A 23,397-nucleotide genomic window follows, 5' to 3' on the forward strand; every position below is an offset into this window, starting at 1 on the left:
ATAATCATTTTTACCTTTCTTCATGCGAATCAAGAAGAGGCGAATATAGTGCGAAGTGTGTTCAAAGGTGGTGCGATTTCAACCCAAAGGTGGCGCTAATATCATCTTGTGAGGAGTGCGAAATGTGTTTGAAGGTGGTGTGAATTTCATTCATCCAAGGGTGGCGCGTAGTTATCAAAAGGTGGTGCGAATTTGAAGACCACACCAAGGGCGAACTTGGAGATCCATCTAAGACCACACCAAAGGCGAATTTGGAGATCATTTAAGACCACGTCTAAGGCATTACTTGAAGATCACGTTCTCTCCAGAGGTGGCGAAGTATATTTTGAGGGAATCATATTGAAGATTATCTTATACCTCAAATTTTGCCTAGGCAAATTTTGTTTTTGCATTCTAGAGTTAGCTCTCTGTCGAGGTATGGCGATTTAATTATTATTGTTTTATTCATTCATCGTCATATTTCAAATTTTGAATTTTAAATCTCTTAGCTCAATCGTTGTATTTTAGGAAGTGATAACTCTAGGGACTTATCATGAGGTTTCCTAAAATCTATCTCTCTTATCTACGTTATTTATTGCAAAATCTATTTCTTATAATGAAATGTTGTGTAGGTATGGCGACCCCAAAGGCGGGAGCATCCACCAGTCGCTCGGCTCTCATGAAAGAAGATCAGAAGACTGAAGAAGTGGAGACCAAGATCGTGTACAAGTGGAGCAACATTGGAGATACAAACTTGGGAAACTTTAGCACGAAGAAGTTCCGAGAGGTCCCTTACATCGGCAAGCCATCACCTGTCGCCCGGAGAATAATAGAGAGTGGCATCATTAAGGCGGCCGGTTTTCCTCCAGCCATTCAGTGTCACGAGTTGATGATAGAGTGTGCCCGTCATTACAATCCACAGTCCAGGACAATTGTGTCCAATGAGGGAAACACTTTGGCGTACCTTTCAGAGGAGGCCATAAGTGAAGCCTTCCATCTTCCAGAGCACAGGGACATGATATACAAGAGCATTGAAGGAGCCAGATCAGTGTACGATGATGATCCAGATGCTTGCCTAAGCATAATCAACAAGAACTGGCTACTCAAGAGTCGTCCCCGTCTGAGCAAAGTACCGAACACACCACACCGGATCGATTTCCAAGAGAAGTACAGAGATTTGATTACCATGCTCAACAGAGTTACAGGAGCACCTCATGCCTTCTATTTTGAGAAATGGATGTTTTATTTCATCCAGGTGATTGTTCAAGGAAAGGGTACAATACATTGGGCTAGGATAATTAGCCATTGCTTAGACGTACAATTGAGAAGACTCAGGGCTACTAAGTCCTTCCACATGAGTTCATACGTCATCTATGCCTTAATCAGGAGCGTTGAGTACGTAGGACTACCTCACAGAGGAGTGATTGGAAGAGGACCCGGCGAGGTCAGAGTTTGTGAATCCTATACCTACTTGCATCATCCACCAGGGAAGAACTACAAGTTAATCAATGATACTTTCACAATGAACATCACCAGGACGTTGCAAGGAGGGATTCACAACAGATTATCTCAGGATGCCCAGGAGTTAATCAAGAGGTACGGTGCTTGGTTCATTCAGTTTCCCAAGTTCACTTACATTAGAGTGTATGGATGTCCTTTACCTCCATACATGTTGCCGAGGTACCCGACAGATAGAATTGTGTTACTTGAAGTAACAAGGCAGTTGGCAGCATATGTGAAGGCGTTCAGACACAGACATCAGAATGGAGTTCAGGTACCTATTATTTTGGGTAATTCAGTTGAGGTATGTCCCAATGTCTCAGCCATGGATGACGCAGAGAGGGAGTTAGCCTTGTATCCTTTTTCATCTTTTGCTTGGAGGAATAGTTTCGATCCACATGGACATTTAGAAGAGACAGTCGGTAGAAGATTTAGACATGAGTACCAAATTGAAGATTTTATGATGAATCTCCTAGATGATCTTGAAGTGAAACGCAAGATACATTCTAGATTGCCTTTGGATTTCATCAGGAAATGTAAGATTTACAGAGTAGCCGACCAAGCTCAGGACAACGGCAGGCACATCCAATCTTCATATGATAGAGAAAGTAAAACAATTAGTTTGAATTGGAATGAGCCCGAAGCCGTGGATTTAGATGAATTGATGGCACCAGTCTTGTCTTGTACTCGCAGATGGGTAGACATTCAACATCAGAAGTTGAGAGAACAAGGCATAGCCATGTCTTTTACTTTGGAAGAAAAGCCAGCCGAAGGTGGAGCCAGTGTTAGTGAAGGCAATCCTAATCCTAGGAATTCAGGTGAAGGTAACCTTCGATGTGCCAGTGAGGGCAATCTCCATCCGAGAGGTTCAAAGAGAAAGGAAAGATCAGAAAAGAAAGAGCCTTCCAAGAAAAAGCAAGGTGCTAACAAAGATCAAACACCAGGTACTTCTTCCAGGCCAGAAGATAGAACAGTTCGAGTGGAAGAATCCATGGAATCGATGGTACAGAATGATAGGCAGGAGGAAGAACAGGCACAGCATGTTTCATCCGATGGATCTCTCCAAGACTATGATTTAGATAATGATAATGAAGTAACATCTCCTCCCAGACAAGAAGAAGTAGTACACAAAGAAATTCAAGTTCAAGAGACAAGATCAAATATCCCAGATTGGTTGAAGGAAAGATTGACTAAGGTGATCGTAATTGAGGACGAGGACAGTGCAATCGATCTAGAGAGCCTTGTTGGACGCTCACATATGACAACAGAGAAGAAGAAGGCTACAAAGATGTCCAAGATGATTCGAGATGAGACTGGATCTAGAAAACTGCAGATAGCTACACCGGCAGCAGACAAATATGAGGGTGAGATCTTAGCAGAGGACTATCACATACAGACTATTGAGTTAGGACCATCCACAGCAGAGCAGACTTTAGATGATGCCACCGACACATTTGAGGCATTGAAGGATAAGTTTAGAGAAGAAGTAGAAAAGAATAGAAAGCTTGAGAGAGAGGTCGGTGCATGGAGAACATATTTCAGTCACATCAATGAACCTTTGGGACGTCAGGATCCAGTTAGATCACCATTGCAGGCATTGCCCCTTCAATCAATCAATGAAGCAGAAAGATTCAGGAATATGGTTCAGCGTACATGTAATTGGATGGATAGATCTCACACGGTGGCCATTGAGTTTATTACAAGGATGTCGAAGATCACCCATCAGGCTATCCAAGTTCTTGAGATAATCCACAGATTGATGGCAACAGTAGCTGCATTTGCCCATACCAAGGACGTTGTCATCCCTGTCTTGAGAGTTATAAGACATACATCTAGAAAAATTTTAGCACAAGAGAGGATCTTAGAAGGTGATTCTCACAGTTTGTTTCAGTGGTCAACCTTACTCCATATAAAGAGTGTTCTCTTTGAGGACATCAGTGTTAGATGTGGTCAAGTTGAGGAGGTGATCAATCCGATCCAGGACAGAGTATTTGAGGTACTTCGTACCATTCTTGGCAGGAGGATCGAGGTCGAGACAGATGTGGATTTACAAGAGTTTGAGGATAGAATCACTATCATCTTTCGCAAGGACGCAGATGTTACAGATGAGCAGTATGATCAGATGTATGCCACCATGCTCCTGATTGATAGAACAAAGGAACTTGAACCTACTTGGGACACAGCTCTTCTAGATGCATTTGATCAAGTTATCCACTTAGAAGAGAGTATCAAGAATCTTCCCGAGATTCCAATCACAGAAATCGAAGGAATTGTGACAAAATTCATTGCATATGCTAAAAAGGAAAATTGGAAAGGGAATAAGATTCTAGATGAAAGGTTGTTACAGATGACATGACATCTTATTTCTCATTGGTTGATACCTCCTAGATTTTTGTGCCGAATTTAATATTTGGCTATGTATTTAATATTGTTCAGTAAAAAGGAGGTCATTTGTAACAAACCCTAATTAGGGTTTAGGTGTCATGTTCTTGTCCATTGATTTACTTTCAATCTGGACCTTTCATTGTAATTGGGGATGCTATTTATACCCCCATTTTTTCATTTCATTTGTAATAGTCAGTTAATAGAGAAGAGAGTTAAGAGTGAAATAGAGAGATTAGAATTGTAAGCAATTTTTATTTTTGTAGCAAGATTGAGTCTTGAAGAGAGAAGTTCAAGCAATTGTTGTATATGATGACTTGGAAATCAATAAAATATTGAAGTTATGGTGTTTTGTTGCAAGTTCCTTGAGTTATCTTCATGGTTGTTGGATGTACTTGAATCACGCTCAATCAAAGTAGTTTGTCAATTAGAAAGACTAAGTGTGAGATTTGATATTTGGTAGGACTCGCAATCCAAACCACTAGCTTCTTGCTGATTGTAGGAACGCCTTGTGTGGTCGACTGGAAAACACCTTGAGTCCTTAACCTTCAAGCATTTTCATATCTAGGATATGTACCTTCGTAGTAGTGTCCTTGGTCTTTGATGCATTGAACATCATTATTACCTTAGAAGATCGCACTAATTTCAGTTGAGTTGTTGTCTTATGGCGAAATTGAAATTGGTTGAGTCTTGCCAAATCTCATTCATGCTAAGTCGTTCATAGGGTTAGGCTAGATTAGACCTCTTAAGCCCTATCTTTTTCCTTTTTTTTGAAAGTTCCTTTTAGATTAGTAAAACCTTCGAACTATTGAATCCGTAAGACGCCTTGAAGGAAACAGCAAATCACATCATACCACTAAAAAGCTTGTCCACACGTGGAGACCCCACTAAAAGAACCTTGGAGTCCACCTAACTGATCCTTTTTGCAGATCTTCAGCAGTTAGAGACTATTTTCTCAAGAGAGGATAAGATGCCTGTCGGTATTTTATTCTGTGTATGATTGTGTACAAAATACACGTCAACAGGTCTGCAGGTCTTTTAGCCATGAAGGTAGACTCTTTCTGCTCAGTGTGCTCAATGACATTTGCTTTAGGTTGAGACCCTCCTTGCTTCTGCTGTTCGGAAGCTATTCGATTGCGACAATTCTTGATCATGTGGCCATATTTATGATAGTAATTGCATTGAACCTTCTTCTTCGAACCGTCCCGAGACAATCTTGAGCCCTTTTGTTGAGATGACTTAGATGTGCCTTTATCCTTGTTAAAGGATTTCGCTGCAAAGGCTTGTTCTAAGGAGGATGAAGTGGCATTGCTACCAAACTGTTGTTTCCAATGATCCTGCTGCAGAAGTTTGGTGCACAACTCTAGAAATTTCGGATCAACATTCGTTGAAGTAATGTTGAGAGTTTCTATAATGTGCTCATAGGATTTAGGCAGACTTTTCAAGGTAATGACAACCATATCCTCTTCCAACATTTTTCGACCAGTAGCTTCGAGCTGATCTCGAATGTTCTTAATCTTCGTGAGATGCTCTTGTAAGGACATACGTTCATCCATCATGATGGAGAACAACTGGCTCTTCAAGAAGAATGCTCAGCTCTTGTCAGATGTCTCATGCAATTCCTTCAGGTGCTTCCAGATTTCTGATGTTGACTTGCCATAAGGAATCTGAGGTAATTGGTCATCTGTGATAGAGAGCTTGAGAAGCATGACGGCTTCTCGATTCCGGTCATCAAACTTATCCTACTCTAGTCCGGCTGAGGTAGGACGAGACTCTTTTCCCAAAACAAGATCATCAAGGTGACGATATTCAAAAATCGCTACAATGTGTTGCATCTAGGTGATATAATTCTTGTCGTTGATGACTGCCTTCCAACATTAAGTTGGTCAATGATGCCATCTTGCACGCTTCCCAAGGCACGAAAAACAAGAAATTTGAAAAGGCATGAAATTGAAATAGAGGCAGAATTAGGTACAAACTTCAAAACTTTTTTGGTAGATCTAGAAAATTCTAACGACAACCCATAAATCCTTGCAAAAGACCCACAAAGAATATGTAGGCTAAGGATTTTAATAAAACCCTAGTCGATTGGAGGAATGTAGCAAGAAAAACACGAATGTTTCTGTGTGGAGTCATGCAACAAAAAATGAGACATAGGAGATCCGTCATGCAACCAGGTAGACACGAAAAGATTGATGCAGATTCACATACCCTTAAAGTAAAATTTTGTGAGCCAAAACAGAGAAGGGATCGGGTAGGGTGCAAAAAAAAAAACGCGAATATAAGGATTGCATCGCATGGGAAGTCGTAGGAAAAATGGTGTCGTGGAAGAGTTGCGTGGGTTGCAGGCAAAAATTCGTCACGTTGCACGCATAAAAGAACCACAAACATGAGCCACAAAAGCACGAAAAACAGAGAGCCCGTCATGGATGAAGGTGGTCATGGTAGAAAAAAAAACGACAGCACGACGCAGATTATGCAGAAAAAAAACTCGCGAGGGAGGTCGCGAAGGGAGAAAATCGTGCTGAAAAAATGAAGATCGCACAAACCCTAGTTGTCGGTCTGAGAATAAAAGACACTTTCAGAAGGGTTTCGAACATGCCCGAAAAATCTTTAAAAAACTTTGAAAAAATTTAAATTTTTTATGTTGGCTCTGATACCATATTATGAACAATTGGTAAAAAACTTAATGAATTATTTACTGTAGCGTCCTAAAATTGCGACACTTGCAATTTCGACTGCATTTTGGTCTTCACGATGGCGACGCAACACGCAACCTGAATGGAGACCCCGAAACTTGCTCACGACACCAAAAACTGCATTTTTCAAGTACCCTGGCCTGAACCTCCTTGCACCTTGCTGTCCCGGGAGGTGGGACCAGAGCGCCCAGCGCCCTGGTCCCTGGGTCCTATTTTGGGCCCGGTCTCCTAAGGAGATTGCGGGTCTTTTTGTTTGCAATTTGGAAATTACATTTCCTGGTCGGCCTAAGGTCGGGAAAATCAGTCTATCAGCCCTAATTGACAAGTATATAAACTACATTTTTCTCTCTCATTTGAATAGAACACATACATGACGGAAAAAGCATGGAAACTATACTCAAGCATTCAAGCATTCAAGCAATTGATCATTTCAAGTCTCCATTCAAGGCTAAGTGTTGCATTCAAGACAAGGATTCAACCATTGAAGAGGAGATCACTTACTACATGCTACAACATACAACAATACAACAAACAACAACATCTAAACCTTCGCACATAAGGATACAAACATCCTTAGAACAAGGTATTAGTACTTGTTTTACATTACAGTCATTTACATTTACAGCACTTGCTCATTTCTTGGTTAATTCCAAAACCGGGGTTTGACCTAAAGGCAAACCCCTAATCCCTAACCCCCCAATCGTCTTCGCTTTTCTGTGTGTAGGTTGCAGGTATGTGGCTGAGATTGAAGATCTGGAATCCTTGTGCAGAGACGAACAGATCCCCCTTCGTTTCGCGGATTTTTCGGAGGACCGTGGCGCCGGGTGCCATCGTCCCGACAACTTTTGCTCAAATTTGCAGGACAGCGCCGTATCGACATTTTACTGCTAATTCCAGGTCCGCAGCTTCATCCTATAATCCAAACTCAGTTTATAAGCAAATCTTTGTCACTTTCTATGCATTCCTAGCTTAATTCCTTTATCAATATTCTTTACAAAAGAGGGTAGCCTTGCTGTCTTGACCCTTGAAATTCATTTAGCATCCAATCTTGCATTGTGTGGGATTGGATCTTATGAGTTTCAACCCCTCTTTTGAATGTAAAGTCTCTCCCCTAAGTGAAAACCATCGAATCCTAGCGAACCTCCCTTCTCTCTCCTCGGAGTTGGAAGAGGGGAGAACAACTAGGGTTCGATCGCAATTTTCCGCTTTACATTTACAAAGATCGAAAAGATCTTGTAGACTTACAAATGTTGATGTGTAGCTAGGTTGGATCCTTCTAGGGCTAACCTAGCACGCTTGATGGCTAAGTGGCTTGTCGGCCTTAGCCACAAGATTGGCAAAATTAATGTATTAATCATTTAATCTTGCCCTAAGTGGGCAGCTTCGATCGGGCCCTAATGTAACTTGTTCATGTATTAGGTCTGGCCCTATACATGTAACTTGTAAATTAAATAGGGCTGATCCTATTTTTGGCGCCAAGTTGGAAGGGCCGACCCAAAGCTTAATAGCAAAGCTTGCCACATATATAAACCAAGTCATTTGTAATCATTCAACATACAATTAGCGAATCATCTACTTATGATCAACAAAGTCATCTCTGCAAGTCTGCATTCCAAACAACAGTAAATTTGTTCAGGGCTTAATTTAGGGCAGCGACTTCAAGACTAAGATCAGCGAACTTCTCTAGGGCTGGCGAATTCATCCTCAAGGCCAGCGAACTGCTCCTAGGGCAGTGTTGTGACGTCTTCACACATCGCCCCATTGCAAATGGGGACCCCCACTTTTCGCTTTTTAGAGTAGAAGTTTTGCCTAGTTTCCTAGTGTTTGCCTTTGTCGATGAGAGGGTTTTTTGAATTTTGTATAGGATCATGTGTTTAAAATGTCAAAATGTTAAGAGTGATCCTGAGTTTTGCCTAAGTCTAGGGGTTGCCTTAGGGTTTTGATTTATTCTTGCTAAGTGTTGACCTTCTTGAGCGTTAACGTGTTGTAAACACACATATCGGTGATTTTAAAGTGCCAAGGTATTTTAGACCTTTTGGAGTTGTTTTCTCGCTCCTAGGTATTATTCAAGTTGATTTCGCACTTTATCTCGATAATTTCCTAGCGTTTCGCTCATTTTTTTGGAAAATTTGCCTAAGTCCAATCAAATTTTGAAGTTTCTAAGCGATTTTGAGTGGTTAAAATGCCAAATTCTTAAGGGAAATCCATATTCCAAGGGTTAGAAGGTCAAATTCCATGCTAGAGGTGCTTTTCCCCTCATATTTCAGACTACCCACCCTTTTCCCCCACTCAAAATCCACACTACACATGGTTTTCCCTTGAAATCCATACTGGCTATGATTTTCCACCATTGTTTATCCATGCCTGGATCGTTTTCCCCCTGGAAGCATCAAATCTGACTAAGTGTCAGGATTTTTCCGGATTGCCTTCGATTTTCCACCAGGAGTGCGGACTTTTGTGTAGATAACGTTGAGGATGATTCCATGGCTGGGTAGATTTTGCACCAGGTTGTTTTGTGACAAGTTAATGCGGATTTTTGTGCAGACTCTCAGTCCATACCCAAGTCAATTTTCCATTGAGAGCATTTTGATGAGTTTTAAGTCCAGATTTTCATCCAGACTGAGTTCGAAATTCCACCAGGGAGTATTTTTTGCAAATGAAGTGAATTTTTGTGTGGATTCTTTATCCATGCCCAAGTCGATTTACCCCTGGCCTATTTTATGTGCAAGTTTGATGAAATTTTGTTGGGATTTTTATCCCAACATGGGGCGAATTTCCCTCCAGAGCATTTTAATGATTTTTAATGAGTTTTTATCGAGATTTTTATCCCAACATGGAGCGATTTTCCCCCAAGGGTTAATTTTGATCTAAATTTTGGAATATTTTAAATAAATTGACCCCAAATTTAATTGTTTTTACAAGTGTTGACGATTATTTAAAAAATTAAAAACAATTATTTAATGACTTGCAATGTTTTAAAAAATTAAAAAATATTATTTCCTAGGCAAGTTGATTTTTCCAACACACGTGTAAAAGTGCAAATGTTTTATCCCACATTGCTTGTGTGATGAAAACTCAAGGTGAAAACATGTTGACCAGCATTAAAATATCATTATATTTGCTGAGTGTGATTGCTAAGTTGCTGATTTGGGTGATTTTCTCCAGCTGGGCGATTTTGGTGAAGTGTCTACTTGACACATTTGGAGCTGAAAGTTAGTTTTGTTGTTCATTTTCTGCCTATTCCCAGCTGGGCGATATTTCTTGGCAGCAATTGGAGCAAGTTTTTGAGAGTAATTTTCAGATTTGGGAGGTGGTGCCATGGCTGAAGTTGGGCGATTTTATTTGGGGGGCTGATTCCTCCATATCTTGATGAATTTTGGTGATATTTTTGAGTGTTAAGGGGCTGCCATTATTTTCAAACCTTGTTGGGTGCCATTGCTAGGAGTGATTTGACCTCCATTGTTGGCTGGGAACACATTTTCAGAATTATTCTTCATTGCCCAGCTCATCCACACTAAGGCGATTTTGGTTAAGGGCTGTTTGGAGGAGTTTGCAATGCATTTTCAAGGGCTGCCATTGTTGTTACAGTTTGAAACTCCATAGTTGTAGGTTGTCTTCAAATTGATTTTCATTTCCAGCCACTTGCCAACTTGGAAAATTTTACTTGGGCGTCATTTCTTATGAGTTTTTTGGGCATTTGGTGGAGCTTCCATTGCTGATCTAAGTCTGAAACTCCATTTTCAGATTTGTCCTTAGACTTAGATATTTTTTACCAGACCTTTGTTTGTGCCCAGATTTGACAAACTTCACTTTCGGAAGGTGAAATCCATCAAATACAAGTGTTTCCTATGACTGCAACAAGTTTAAATGACTGATTTATTGAAGTTGCAGGTTGTCTTCAGACATTGGGCAGCCATTGTTGGACCTTGGAAGGGTGTCTTTAGACTTTAAAACTAAAAATCAGACTTTTCCACACCCTTTTCCAAGCATTTTCAAAATTGTGGTATACTTATTGGCACTAATTTTGATATATTTCTGAGTATACCAAGCTGTCTTTAGACTGAAACTTCATTTCCAGCCACATATTTGTGCCCAGATGTGACCATTTCTGAGTTTTGAGGGTCAAAATAATTCAAATGCAAGCATGTGACAGGGCTGTTACCACTTCCAGCCATTGATATTCATCATTTTCAGAGTGTCTTCAAACTTTTTGGAGCCATTTTCAGACTTTCAGAGGGCATATTCAGACTTAAGAATAAAAAAATCAGACTTCAATACACCATTTTCTGAGTATGGAGGGCATATTCAGACTTTTTCCTCAGAAAATCAGACTTTTATTACAACTTTGATATAAAAAATCAGTCACTTTTTGAGTGTTTTCAGACCTCCATCTGATATTTTCAGACCTGGACATTCATTTTTGGGCTCCAAGTACTTGATTTTCTGAGTTTACATGGGTGTCTTTAGACTTAGCAATTGTGATCAGACTTATCCCAAGTCTGAAAATCAGGTTTTCTTGAGGAGAATTTTCCAGATTTCAATCCGGACCTTCGTATTGTCCATAGTTGGTGTTACAATTTTTTAAGACTACCTATCACATGTTGGGACAAATGTCAAGAACAAAGTCCTAATGGTGTCCGGATTTTCACTCCATGGAATGGTGATCCAGTCAACACAAGATTTTCAAGGACAGTGAGTCTGGATGAGGGTCGGATTTCCACTGCAGGGCGTAATTACAAAGGAAGGAAGTTGTCCAGATAGACATCAAATTTCCACCAAGTGAAGAATGGACAAGGATAATGCGGATGGTTTTGAGGAATGATCAGTCCATATGCGGATGGATTTCCCACCAAGGTTGAAATCAAGTTTATCACATGTGTGTTCGATTCAATGCTTGTTTGTTTTGCAGGACTATTACGAGGAAAGGAAGCACGATGAGCAAGGCTTGAGGTGAAGGAGGATGCATGCAATGAGGATAAGGAAGATCGATACTTCAAAGAATGGATGGGGATTTTCGGATAGAGATTCCAGAAGGTGAAGATGAGGACTAGATCAAATCATGAAGAAGACTTCACTTTGATGGTGAACAAATGAAGGAAAGCAAGTTCAAGTAATGAACACAAAGGATTTTACATCAAGAAATCCATAACTACATCAAGGAATTTCAATATCAAAGTGCGTCAAGGAAGGAAATATTTCAGGATTCCAAGATTGGGGAATTTTCCAAACATAAGGAGGGAACAGTTCATGGAATTCCTTAACATAAGGATGGAATGCAAAGTATCATAAAGGATTCCAAACATTGTGAAGATGAAGAATGTACAAGGCAAATTGATTAAGTGTGCAAGGCAAGCTGATGTGGCATCCTAGTCACCATTCGTTCAATCAAAAGGTACCAAGTCAACATTCAGTCAAGGAGGGAATAGGTTATTCATGGTGCTAAATCAAATATTATTTATCTTACCTGCCCTCGTTTTTTATTGGGCAATGTAATGGTGGTTGTACAAACCCTACTTAGGGTTTTATCTTGTAATCTTGGCCGTTGATCTTGAATCAATTTGAGCCATTCATTTCTTTTGAGGATCTATATAAACCTCATTGTCTCTCATTTGTAAGAGAGAGTTTTTGTAGAATTGTTGGTATATGCTACAACTATTTGAATCATAATCATTGTTCAATTGTTGGTGATTTTGCTCTTCAAATGTTGTCTTTGCATTCATGGTTCTCAATTCCTCCAAGTTAGATTAGAATTTTAGTTTAGAATTTATTTTCATGTATGTTAGATTGGGTGAAAGATTTGTTGAATATATTTGTGTGGAATCTTTAATCCATACCACTAGCCTCTTGCCGCTGGTAAGTGCGCCTTGTGTGGTCAACTGAAAATTTGAGTAAGCTTAACTTCAACTATTACACATCCCTTGACAAGGATCAACTTGGATGGTGTCAATGTTTGATGGTGATAGCCTGAAAATCTTTAAGTATACCTTAGACGATTGCACTAAGCTTGTGTCAATACCTGTTTGTGAGACCTCCCCTAGTTTGATTCCACTAGATTTATTCATCATTTCCTACATTCCTAGGCTTAGAATAGATTTCTTGAACCCTATTCCTTTTGCTCATTGCATTAAGGCAACAACTTCATCAAGTCAAGATGGCAAAGGGGGAATTGGTCATATCCTTCTTCATGAAGATTGCAGAATTGAGAGATCATCTTAGTGCCATTGGAGATGAAGTTGTGGACAAGGATCTTATCCGGCTAGCGTTGAATGGCCTTCCTCACTCTTGGGAGCCATTTATCCAAGGCATAAGTGGGAGATCCAAATTTCCCAAATTTGATCGCCTTCGTGCTGATTGTATTCAAGAAGAGTAAAGGTTGATATCAAGAGGAAAGAGGCAAAAGAAGAAAGAGGGATAGAGATAGAGATCCAGATCCTGTTCCGAAAAAGAAGGGCTTATCTCACATTCAATGTTTTAGGTGTGACAAGTATGGCCACATTGCTTGAGAGTGCAAATTTAGGTCTACTCCTCTAGCTTCTTCTGCGGAAGTTGACATAGGGACACCTCCGAAGGAGCCAAGGTCAAATTTCAACTCATAAGGGTTCATGTTCTAAAAGGAGGAAATGCCATTTCAGCTTCAGAGGGAGCCTGACATTTCAGCTTCAGAGTGAGCTTGACATTCTAGTTTCAGAGGGAGCTACATCGTCTTGAAGATTTTGTTAATGCATTCTTCTCTGCGAGAGAAGTTTGAGGGGCAAGCCCTTGTTAGTGCATTCTTCTCTACAAGAGAAGTTTGAGGTGAAAGCCCTTGTTCCACCCTCTGTGAGTAGGTATGGTGGATGTCATGCGAGAGACTCCATGACTTGGCACTTGTGTTTATTCACCCTCTGGGAGTAGCCATGGTGAACGTCATGATGAGATGACGACATGATGTTGAGGATTCCATGATGGGCACTTGTGTTCATTTGTTTTTTCCATCCATGGGAGTAGCCATGATGGACCCACCCTCTAGGAGTAGGCATGGTGGTTGTCACAATGTGACTTAGATATTGAGGAGGACTCCTCCCTAGCTAAGAGGGAGTGTTGATGTATATCTAGGTCGGATCCTTCTAGGGCCGACCTAGCACGTTTGATGGCTAAGTGGCCTATCAGCCTTAATCACAAGAATTAATGTATTAATCATTTAATCTGGCCCTAAGTGTGCAGGTTCATTTGGGCCCTAATGTAACTTGTAAATTCAATTGCAACTTGTTCATGTATTAGGTATGGCCCTATACACGTAACTTGTAAATTAAGTACGGCTGATCCTATTTTTGGTGCCAAGTTGGAAGGGCCGACCCAAAGCTTATTAGCAAAGCTTGCCACATATATAAACCAAGTCATTTGTAATCATTCAACATACAATTAGCGAATCATCTACTTATGATCAGCAAAGTCATCTCTGCAAATCTGCACTCCAAACAGCAGCGAATTTGTTCAGGGTTTCATTTAGGGCAGTGAATTCAAGACTAAGATCAGCGAACTTCTCTAGGGCTGGCGAATTCATCCTCAAGGCCAGCGAACTGCTCCTAGGGCAGAAAACTTGCTCTATATGCTGTGGATCACCTTCAGATCAAGCATTTTGTCTATATCAGATTGAGAATCAATCAGATAAGTCTGTTCTATGTGCTGTTCACTCTGCTGTGTGCCCTATTTTGGGTTTTCTGCTGTTCATATCACTTCATGTGTGAAGTGAAGTTGTAATACTCATACTGATTTCTGAGTTAATATAAGTTTAGACTTTGTTGCTGGGTTTTTCAGCTCCAAGAGGGAGGTTTTCCCAGGGTACTGCTGTGTCATGTGTGTTCATTTTTTAATTTTCTGTATACTGTTATCCGTCTGATCCTAAAATTCAACAACAAAGACGATGTTTCTAAATAAGAAACAATCGTAAATAGAAAGAATCTAATTATTTACAATATAATACATAATTGACCATTAATTAATAATAAACAATATTATTCTAATAAGGATTTTATTGTTTATCTAGTATTGGAACCAGAGAGGAAGCCCAGTTGAAGATGATTTTTCAAGAGCACAATTGTTTAAGGTAATGTGATACCTAGTCAATTGAAAAGTATTGCTAAGTTGTTATCTATTGGACAAGTATTGGGGAATTAAAGTAGAGAAGAAAGGAGACAGCTTATTGCACAAGCCTCGCGATATACCTTAATTGGAGGTGAATTGTATATTATAGTTTAGGATGAGATTTTGTGGTAGATAGTTTAAGAACATGACAAAGAAAACATATTGAGAGAGGCATGCTAAGGGATTTATGGAGAATACAACTCTGATGATGGTGCAGGGAGAAAAACATTACTTGAATACTTGACTACGTGGATAGAAGCTGAATCAACAAAAATTTGGAAAAATTGATATATTAGAACATCATCACAAGATTTGGATGTCCATTAAACAATGTATTGAGTAGGGAAAACACTTTGTAAATGGAACAATCTAGGATCTCGTAGAGACCTTCATGATTATCGACAACAAGAGCACCCCTATCATCCACAAGTGAGTCCTTTAACAAAATTTTGGGCATTGTATTGAATCTATTGATAAAGGTTTGTGATAGGAACACAACAGATTGGGATTAGAAAATGCTTGTAGTATTACAGGCCTACCATACAACACACAAAAAGATTAACAAAATTTTGTCCATTCCAACTAGTAAATGGGTTGGATGCAACTTTTCCATTTCATTACACTGTTTGTAACTTGAGATTAAAAATCTCTACAAGATTGAGCGAGGAAGACTCCATTAAAGAAAGATTGAGGGAGTTGGAAAAGAATTGGTTGGTTGCAGCCTATAAACAAACACAAAATAGAAATAGCAAAAGGCATGGCATTAATGCAATATTAAAAATAAACAATTAGAAAAAGGAAATATGATTTTGTTATATGACAATAATTTCAAGAAATTGAAAATGCCATAGCTTGGCCCATGCCGCTGCATAAATTACATACAGCAAGAGAAGTAAAGCTAAAACCTTGACTGGTGAACCATAAAAGGGTTATGAAAATGGTGTTCGGTTGAAACCTCATAATGCTAAAGACCAAGAGAAGAAAACAAGGGAGTTAGGCATGCCAGGTACTATATGTATGATATATGTACTTTTCTATGGTACCCTTAGTTGAATAAAAGTATATTCACCAAAATAGAATAAGAAAAAAACAAACTATCAAATATAAAGGAGAAAAAGGAAAACATAGATGGAAATGTGGTTGAGCTTAGCAATGACTAGAAAAACTATAAAAGAGAGTGGAGGGAGAGTGTGGAAGGTACCAAAAAGCAAAGCATTAGTAAGGTTAAGTTGTTGAGAAACTAAGTCGAAGGTAAGAGTGAGGGTTTTTGAGCAGGGCATGAAATATGAGAGAAGAAGAATTTGTGCATAAGATATGCCACAAATTTCAGAACCACAAAAGGTATTGAATGGCCTCTATACAAACCATATATGTGGAAAGGTATGTAAAATGACCTTGGAGGCACATTTTGAAATTGGAGGAATATGATAAGCGAAGGATGTAAAAAATACATACATGATCATCTCATGGAGATGGATCATGCTTATTTTAAGGCATAATGTGGGAATTTAAAAGACTACTACTAGTGAGTATTTGGTCCTGTATGCAAGTGTTGGAAAGTTAAAACCTGACGTATGGGATGAATTCCCAAATTTCAAGCACAAGCGCAAACGGATTCGATTTGCACTTAGTAGAATTCATGGAGACTTCATATATCTAAATCACCCATATCACATAATGAAAAATGCAGTCAAAACAATCATGGGTGTATGGGACAAGGGAGAGAAGACAAGGACGTAGAGAACAAGTACATGACTTTATGAACATGCCAACTTTTGATGGGAGATTCTTACAATTCATAAGATCAATGCCCCAAGAGTAAGAGATGTGACAAAATGTATAGCTGAAAAGCATTCACATAAGACGAGAGTGCTTTACTCTAACATGTACGTATGCCGCTTGTGAAAGGAGAGAGGCTCTTTTGTGACTGTTTGAGAAAATTGTGGTGGGTAACATTCTGCAAGTAAATTTTAACATTATTGTTTCCTATCAAATTGTATTGGCTAAAAGACATGAACCCAGCCATTGAATGCATTTTTAGATGAATCCTGTTTGTTAGTTGTTTCTTACTGTCTTTACCTTGTTAATATGGGTCTTTTGAGTTCCTGCTAAGATTCTCATTGAACATCAGTTGCCTGAAAATTTATACGCATGCATCTTTTAGGTTCTCACGAGATATAGTAGTTAAGCTCCTATCCCATTTTCTTTTGGTGTTGCCTCATTTATAAGTACCATGTCAGGAGCATTTAGAGGTATTACCCTTGGGATCCTGTTCTCCATATACAAGGGTTGTTGCTTTAGTTTAACAAGAGAGAGTAAGACAGCTGCAAAGTCTTTAAGAATAAAATAGCTGGAATATATTTACTGACAGCACTGTAAGCACTTACTAGAGACTGATTGGCTGAGAAGACACCTGATAAACCCCCTGGCAAATGAGAAACCAACATGGGAGAAAGAGTCACATACAATTGACAGGGTAGAAGCAGATTAAAGGTTATGTCTAAGGCATATTTCTCTATGATCTGTGTTTTCTGTTGATGTTAGTCCTTCTAAACAGTTAGGAGAAGCACCATAAACCTTTATTATGACTCACACATGATTCAGATCAAAATTTAAAAACTTGGACTTGCCACGGACTCGGCAAACCAAAAATTTGGACTCGGACTCGTGAAAGACTCGTGAAAGACTCGGCAAAAAAAAAAAAACCGTAGTTTTACAAAAAAACATAAATAAATTAATGCATTTAGAGAACATAAGAGCCATAATTGAAACATTACACATGTCATATGATCTACAAACGCGCAACATTTGAAATTTGAAATACTAAATCTAAATACCCAGATTTCTTCAATGCTAATTATGTTGTTATATGGAGCCTAATCAGACCCGGAGGTTAAATTTTCACTACTTCCATCAGCGTAGTTTTCCCCTATATTTTTCGACGGGGGTTTGGGGGCAGCGCCCCTTGCGTGCTCCCTTTTAAAGCTTGCATGACATTTTTTCTGGGTCGCGCGAGTCCAACTGAAAGACTCGTGAGTCCGTGCAAAAGACTCGCGAGTCTTTCAGATGGACTCGCCTCGCGAGTCGACTCGTGGCTCCCATGGACTCGCGAGTCCGTGGCGAGTCCACGAGTTTTAAAACTATGATTCAGAGCCCTGGAAACAGTACACTTTAAACCTCCTTTGTGCAATATTGCCCTTTAGGTCTTACATATCATTGAAATTGTTTGGGAAGAACAGTGATACCCTCCTAGACTTATATAAAAATCTGCTCCACAAAGATCCTTGAGTCTGTTTTACATTCTGTACAAATGCTCCAGAAAAAGACATGTCAAGAAGTGGAAAAGATACTACACAAAAGCCCCCCCTTGAAAGACTTTCTGTTTAACCTGTAAATGCTTAGAAGTGCTCTTGGAAATAGGCAGAAAGCTGGAGAAGAGAGTGATTATAAATGCTTTTGGAACAAGACAAATTGAAACGCTCAAAATAGCTCTTTGAAGACCTTGTTCTGAAATCTATTGAAACATCCTTGAAACAGCCTTCCACAGTGACACATTACACTTTCTGCAAACAGGGAATTGGATCCTTGCTAAGCCAGCTTCGGCTGGTAGCTGGTTTCTCATTGCTGATTGCTCACATCTTTCTTCTGAGGAATTACTAGCTTCTGCCTTTTCCATTAATTTTCTGTATAATGTAATGATAATGTGTTGTAAAATTTTCTCTCTGAGAGACTGTGATTGGTCACTTATCTTCTCTATCTATCAAATCTTTGCTATGATATATTTAATATTACTAGGTTTGACCTTTGGAAATTGTTGCATCATAGGTTCCCTTTTACTGCATTCTTGTGAGTTGAATAAATGCCTTGCAGATTAACTTTTCTAAACCATGATCACCATGTATTCTGTATTCTCTATCTCTTTTTTCTGTATATTGTAGATCATCCCTCAATCATTAATATGCAGTAGTGTTAAACACTGTGAAATTAGATTAATATTCTAGATCTACCTTAATGTCTTGAAATACAATTAATAATTTCAACTTTCTCCTGGAGCAATCACAATCTTTGTTAATAATGTGATTTCAACAGGTAGGTTTCAAAATGTTCCTTGGTGTTACAGCAACTGTGGCTAACTGGGATGCAGATGGTACTGAATGCAGCCTTATCCTTGAGGATAATCCTCTTGTTGACTTTGTTGAGTTACCTGAGACATGCCATGGCCTTTATTACTGCAATGTTTTATGTGGAGTTATTCGAGGAGCGCTTGAAATGGTAAATAGTTAAGTTTAGAAATAATAAGTTCAGTTGCACAATACTATTTGATAGAAAATTCTGAATATTTATGTTGATATTGTAACTCTTTATTTTTAGCTTCTAGGATGCTTTTTCCTATTTCCATTGTTCTCCACTACTTTCTGACTGTAGGAAAGACAGGAAGAGCAGAGAAAGAAGCATTCTTTTGTATCTATTCCAAAATAAAAAATATAAACATATCTATTAAGAAAATTAAAACTGGTGGGGTTTCTTAGGGCTGTCCTTATGACAATTAATTGTTTCTCAAATCAGAATAACACGCAAAAAACTCTGATATTCACAGTACATGGTCATCTGACTTGTGAGCTGAAAATTTATCTGCAAAGTTATATTTTGATTTGTTACCATGACCATCCATTGCAAATATACCCCCAATAATGGTGTATAAATGCTACAACATCCTATCCAGCCACTGACAGTAGAATATTGCAGATATAAACCAATATAAAACAATGCACAATTGCTTGAACAGGAATTGTAGCTAGGGAATTGAAGCTTCATCTTGTCATTGCAAGCCATCTGTTTTAACTTTTAACTGTTTGACAATATTTGCTTGATAATCTTGTTATTGGCTTTGATAACATCTTGAATAAAATAGAGAAAATGTGCTGGCCTAAAAATATGTTTGGTTGATTTAGAACAACAATAGGGAGCTCCAACACAGCCGAGTGATATGGTGGTACAGCCCTGAACCATCTTGATCAGCTGCAGTCCAAAAGGTGAGCTTAATACCTATAATTCTAGTATGGATCATTATAGATGTCGTGGCTTAGAGTCATGAATAACCAAGGTGTAACCATGACCTTGATCTTTACCTTGAAAATTATAGTTTTTTGACAATTCCACACATTTGTCAGTGGCTACTAGTCCTAGTGTGCAAGAAACAAACTGGTTTTACCAGAGTTACCCGGGGACGCATCCCCAACCTGAAAACGCCCGTCCCCGTCCCAGGGATGTTTTGGGGACTTGGGGACGGCCAGGGGACGTTTCCCCCCGTCCCCAAATTGCCCTGTATTTTGAGGGGACGTCCCCGAAACAGGGGGACACCTGCCCTAGCTCTGGGGGATGTCCGTACGTCCCGGGGACGGCCAGACGTCCCCCATATCTAAGGCCCTTAAAAAATATTAAAAAAATTAAAAAAGTTGTATTTTCAATTTTTTATTTAAATTTTCTAATAGAGGCCCCTTATTAATTCAAATTGTTATTAAAAATAAAAAAAATTAAAAGATAACATTAATTAAATTTTAAATTTATTAATTTAATTCATAATTTTGACAATGAAACTATATGGCAGCAGTGTAGCCTTTGGGCATTTTGACAGAGAGATTAGAAAATCGCCAAGCTCGGCAAGTCAATAGAAAAATAACACCCAACGCCTTTATTAAAGAATAAGTTTTTTTGGCCTTGCGGGGCGCTGCCCCTCAACCCCGCCCTGCATTGCGACAGGGAGCGCACACCCCCGTTGAAAAATATGGGGGGAAACTTCGTCGATAGAAGTAGGGAAAATTTAACCTCCGAGTCTATTGATATGCATATTGACAATGTGAATGAATTGAAATTCTGATTTATGAATGCATAATTGCATATTGTCTATTGAGTATTAACAATGTTGTATGTTCAGAATTTACATTCTAAAATGTTTTCAACTTTTCATAGTATCATACACATGCTATATCCATGTTTTATTGTTTTCATATGAATATAATGTATGTATGCATGCTTTATATATGTTTTCATATGAACATTTAGAATTTTGAAATATTCCTATATATTTTAAATTTTTCCTATATTTTATATAGCCGGCCCCTTTGCTGTCCCCTGCCGTCCCCAAAATTGGCAAAAAAATTTGCCGTCCCGGAAATGCGTCCCGCCGTCCCCTGCCGTCCCCGTCCTGAAAACTCGGGGTAACTCTGGGTTTTACCCTTGCGAGGTTTTCCTGGGTGAATTCCTTATGTTCATGGTGTAGTTTGCATTTTGTTTTTACTATTAATATTTAACAGTTTATTTGCATTATCTTGGCATAAATCAACTTTCAAGCATTGCAATTTCAAGTTCATTTCAAGTAGTAACAGTAATTTATCTGCAGATAATTTCCAGCAAAAACTTGAGAAATTACAGGTCATATTGGTATCAGAGCAGTTTAATCTTTTGGTATTGTGGAAGTGGCTGTATTGACATATGATAGTGCCAACATCCAAGAAGTGATGAAGATGGCTAGAAAAGGTGAAACTTGACACAACAGCATTGGAGAGTTGGTCTCACTCCAAGCGTGGAATATGAGATGAAGCAATAAAATCTCATTGCTAAGAATGAAGCATCCATCGATATATTGGGGTATGCTGTTTCCTAAGAAATTTTTAGTGGATGAGGAACAATTTCCTGAATTTGATGTAGACAAGGAAGAGTTACTATATCGAGAAGAGCAGCCCAAGAAATAAATTGGAAAAGCCAAGGTCAAAGGTCCCAATCATACCCCTTTTAAAGTTGAAATTAAGGCTTTTGAAGGGTGGCTATATCCTGGCATATAAGAAAAATGGTTGAAGTAATGGAAGTTTATTTCTGTCTGCATGATGTTAGTGAGGGACAAAAGGTTTCTTTTGCATGTCTCAAAATGGAGAGCCATGCTTTGTAGGAACCCCTGTTCTCCCTAACTGAATTTTTGCACTGAAATTGTATTTTCTGATTTCTTGCCCTTGCTGATATAATTTTCTGAGTTTGAAGTTTTGAAAGTTTTTTGCAATTTCTTTGATATATTTGCAATGCATACAACAATATAATGCAGCAAAATAGAAGGTATTGCAATAATAATTGTCAACTTAAAAACTGAACATTACGTAGGGAATATACAGCTGAAAATTCCAGATTTTTATATCAGCTTAGATACTTAGTATTTTCACAAAATATTGACAACCTAGCTCATAAATTATCCCTATTATCTAAAACAACAATACTCAGAAAATTTGGAGGTTACAAATTATGAACTCACAGGTAAGATATAAAGTTTGCAGCAGTATAACAGCACAAAAGTTTTCCTTGAAACCCTCTGAAATGGATGCCAGAATGTAGTATAAAGTTTGCAGCAGTATAACTGCACAAAAGGTAGCCTTCAGTGGATGCTTCTTTAATATTTTGAAAACTGCTCACAAACCCTTGAGATTTCTTGAGACTTTCATCTCCGATCTGCACAATATATTTCCCACGTGCCAAAGAGTAGGCACAACCAGCAATAAATATATTCAATGATATTTATCTTCAATAATTCTGATCTGCACTGAAAACCCTTGTAAACTCTTGAAATCTTTCACCAATACAACTCAATTATGACTACTGGATGTAGCCAACCCTTAAAGCAATCTTCAGCTGATATTTCACAACCTCAGTATGCTGACAGTGAAGAGTGAACGTTCTCCAAAGTCTGGAAAAGATTGAAAATGTTAAGTTTATTCAAATTCTGTGATCAAGAAGATAGAAGAGATGGAGATATAACCTGAAAGTTGTATTTGAACTGCTGTAGTGTGAATTGAAGGATGCACAACATTTATTGATTTCGGTGTCCTCATCCTCCTCATTGCATGCATGTTATATATGTGAATGAGGGGTTACGTAGTGAAGAGATATGTCTTCCCACGTGGGAAGACACATCTCTTCCCTACGTGCCACTTACCACAGCACGTTAACAAGCATTAAGGATCATTTACTTGATCGATCGTGAGGAGCGCGATTTATTAAGAATCGCTTAATCACAACCCGATAACATGAAACAGTGTAACTGGTGGCAAACACAATAATTCAATTTTGATCTATTCATTATTTGTTAACGTATATACTAATAGTCAATCTATTATTATATATGTTAACATGTAATCAAATTTATGCATCGGAATCATGAAATTGCACGATCGATGTTACAAGAATTAACACTCCGTCTTAACTAGGGAGGACACATTTCATGTTAGAGAAAACATCACAATTCATCCATTGATTGTGAAGAGAAGAGATATCACACCATAGTGATATTCAGAGATATGGTTCAACAATGAATATCAAGTCTCATGATACTCACCATAACTCATAGTTAAGGTATGTGCACTGGCATCAAGTCACATGATGCCTACCATACTGATGATGAATTATGGCATGTCCATGAATATTATGTTCATAATATTCACCATGAAGATCTCTATCATAATTATGGTTTATTTAATGATATCAACCAACTGATATCTACCATAATGTCTCAGAGATATATATACTATCATGATATGTCCACAGATATCAAGTCGCATGATATCCATTAAGATAGATAATTGATAATTGTAAAATTGTCACCTTACAATATCAATTTGAAACAAGTGTTCATTATTGAAAAGTCGTCACCCTTCAATAATGTTCACAGGGG

The 23,397-nt window shown here is 38.6% G+C and overlaps 1 protein-coding gene across 2 annotated transcripts in view; it reads left to right on the forward strand.

Annotated features, from left to right (window-relative positions):
- Window positions 1-23,397, forward strand: part of LOC131062826 (uncharacterized) — a 115,889-nt gene that overhangs the window by 40,390 nt on the left and 52,102 nt on the right. Inside the window, exons 4-5 of one of the 2 annotated variants that reach the window (XM_057996574.2) lie at window positions 18,774-18,956; window positions 20,798-20,932. In XM_057996574.2, the coding sequence (XP_057852557.1) occupies window positions 18,774-18,956; window positions 20,798-20,893 (279 nt within the window). In that variant the 3' untranslated portion in view covers window positions 20,894-20,932. Of the gene's footprint in view, window positions 1-18,773; window positions 18,957-20,797; window positions 20,933-23,397 lie in introns of those variants that run through there. The other variant, XM_057996569.2, reaches the window with a different exon arrangement.

The sequence above is a fragment of the Cryptomeria japonica genome, chromosome 5, assembly GCF_030272615.1.
Source record: "Cryptomeria japonica chromosome 5, Sugi_1.0, whole genome shotgun sequence".
In the NCBI taxonomy this organism is placed as follows: domain Eukaryota; kingdom Viridiplantae; phylum Streptophyta; class Pinopsida; order Cupressales; family Cupressaceae; genus Cryptomeria; species Cryptomeria japonica.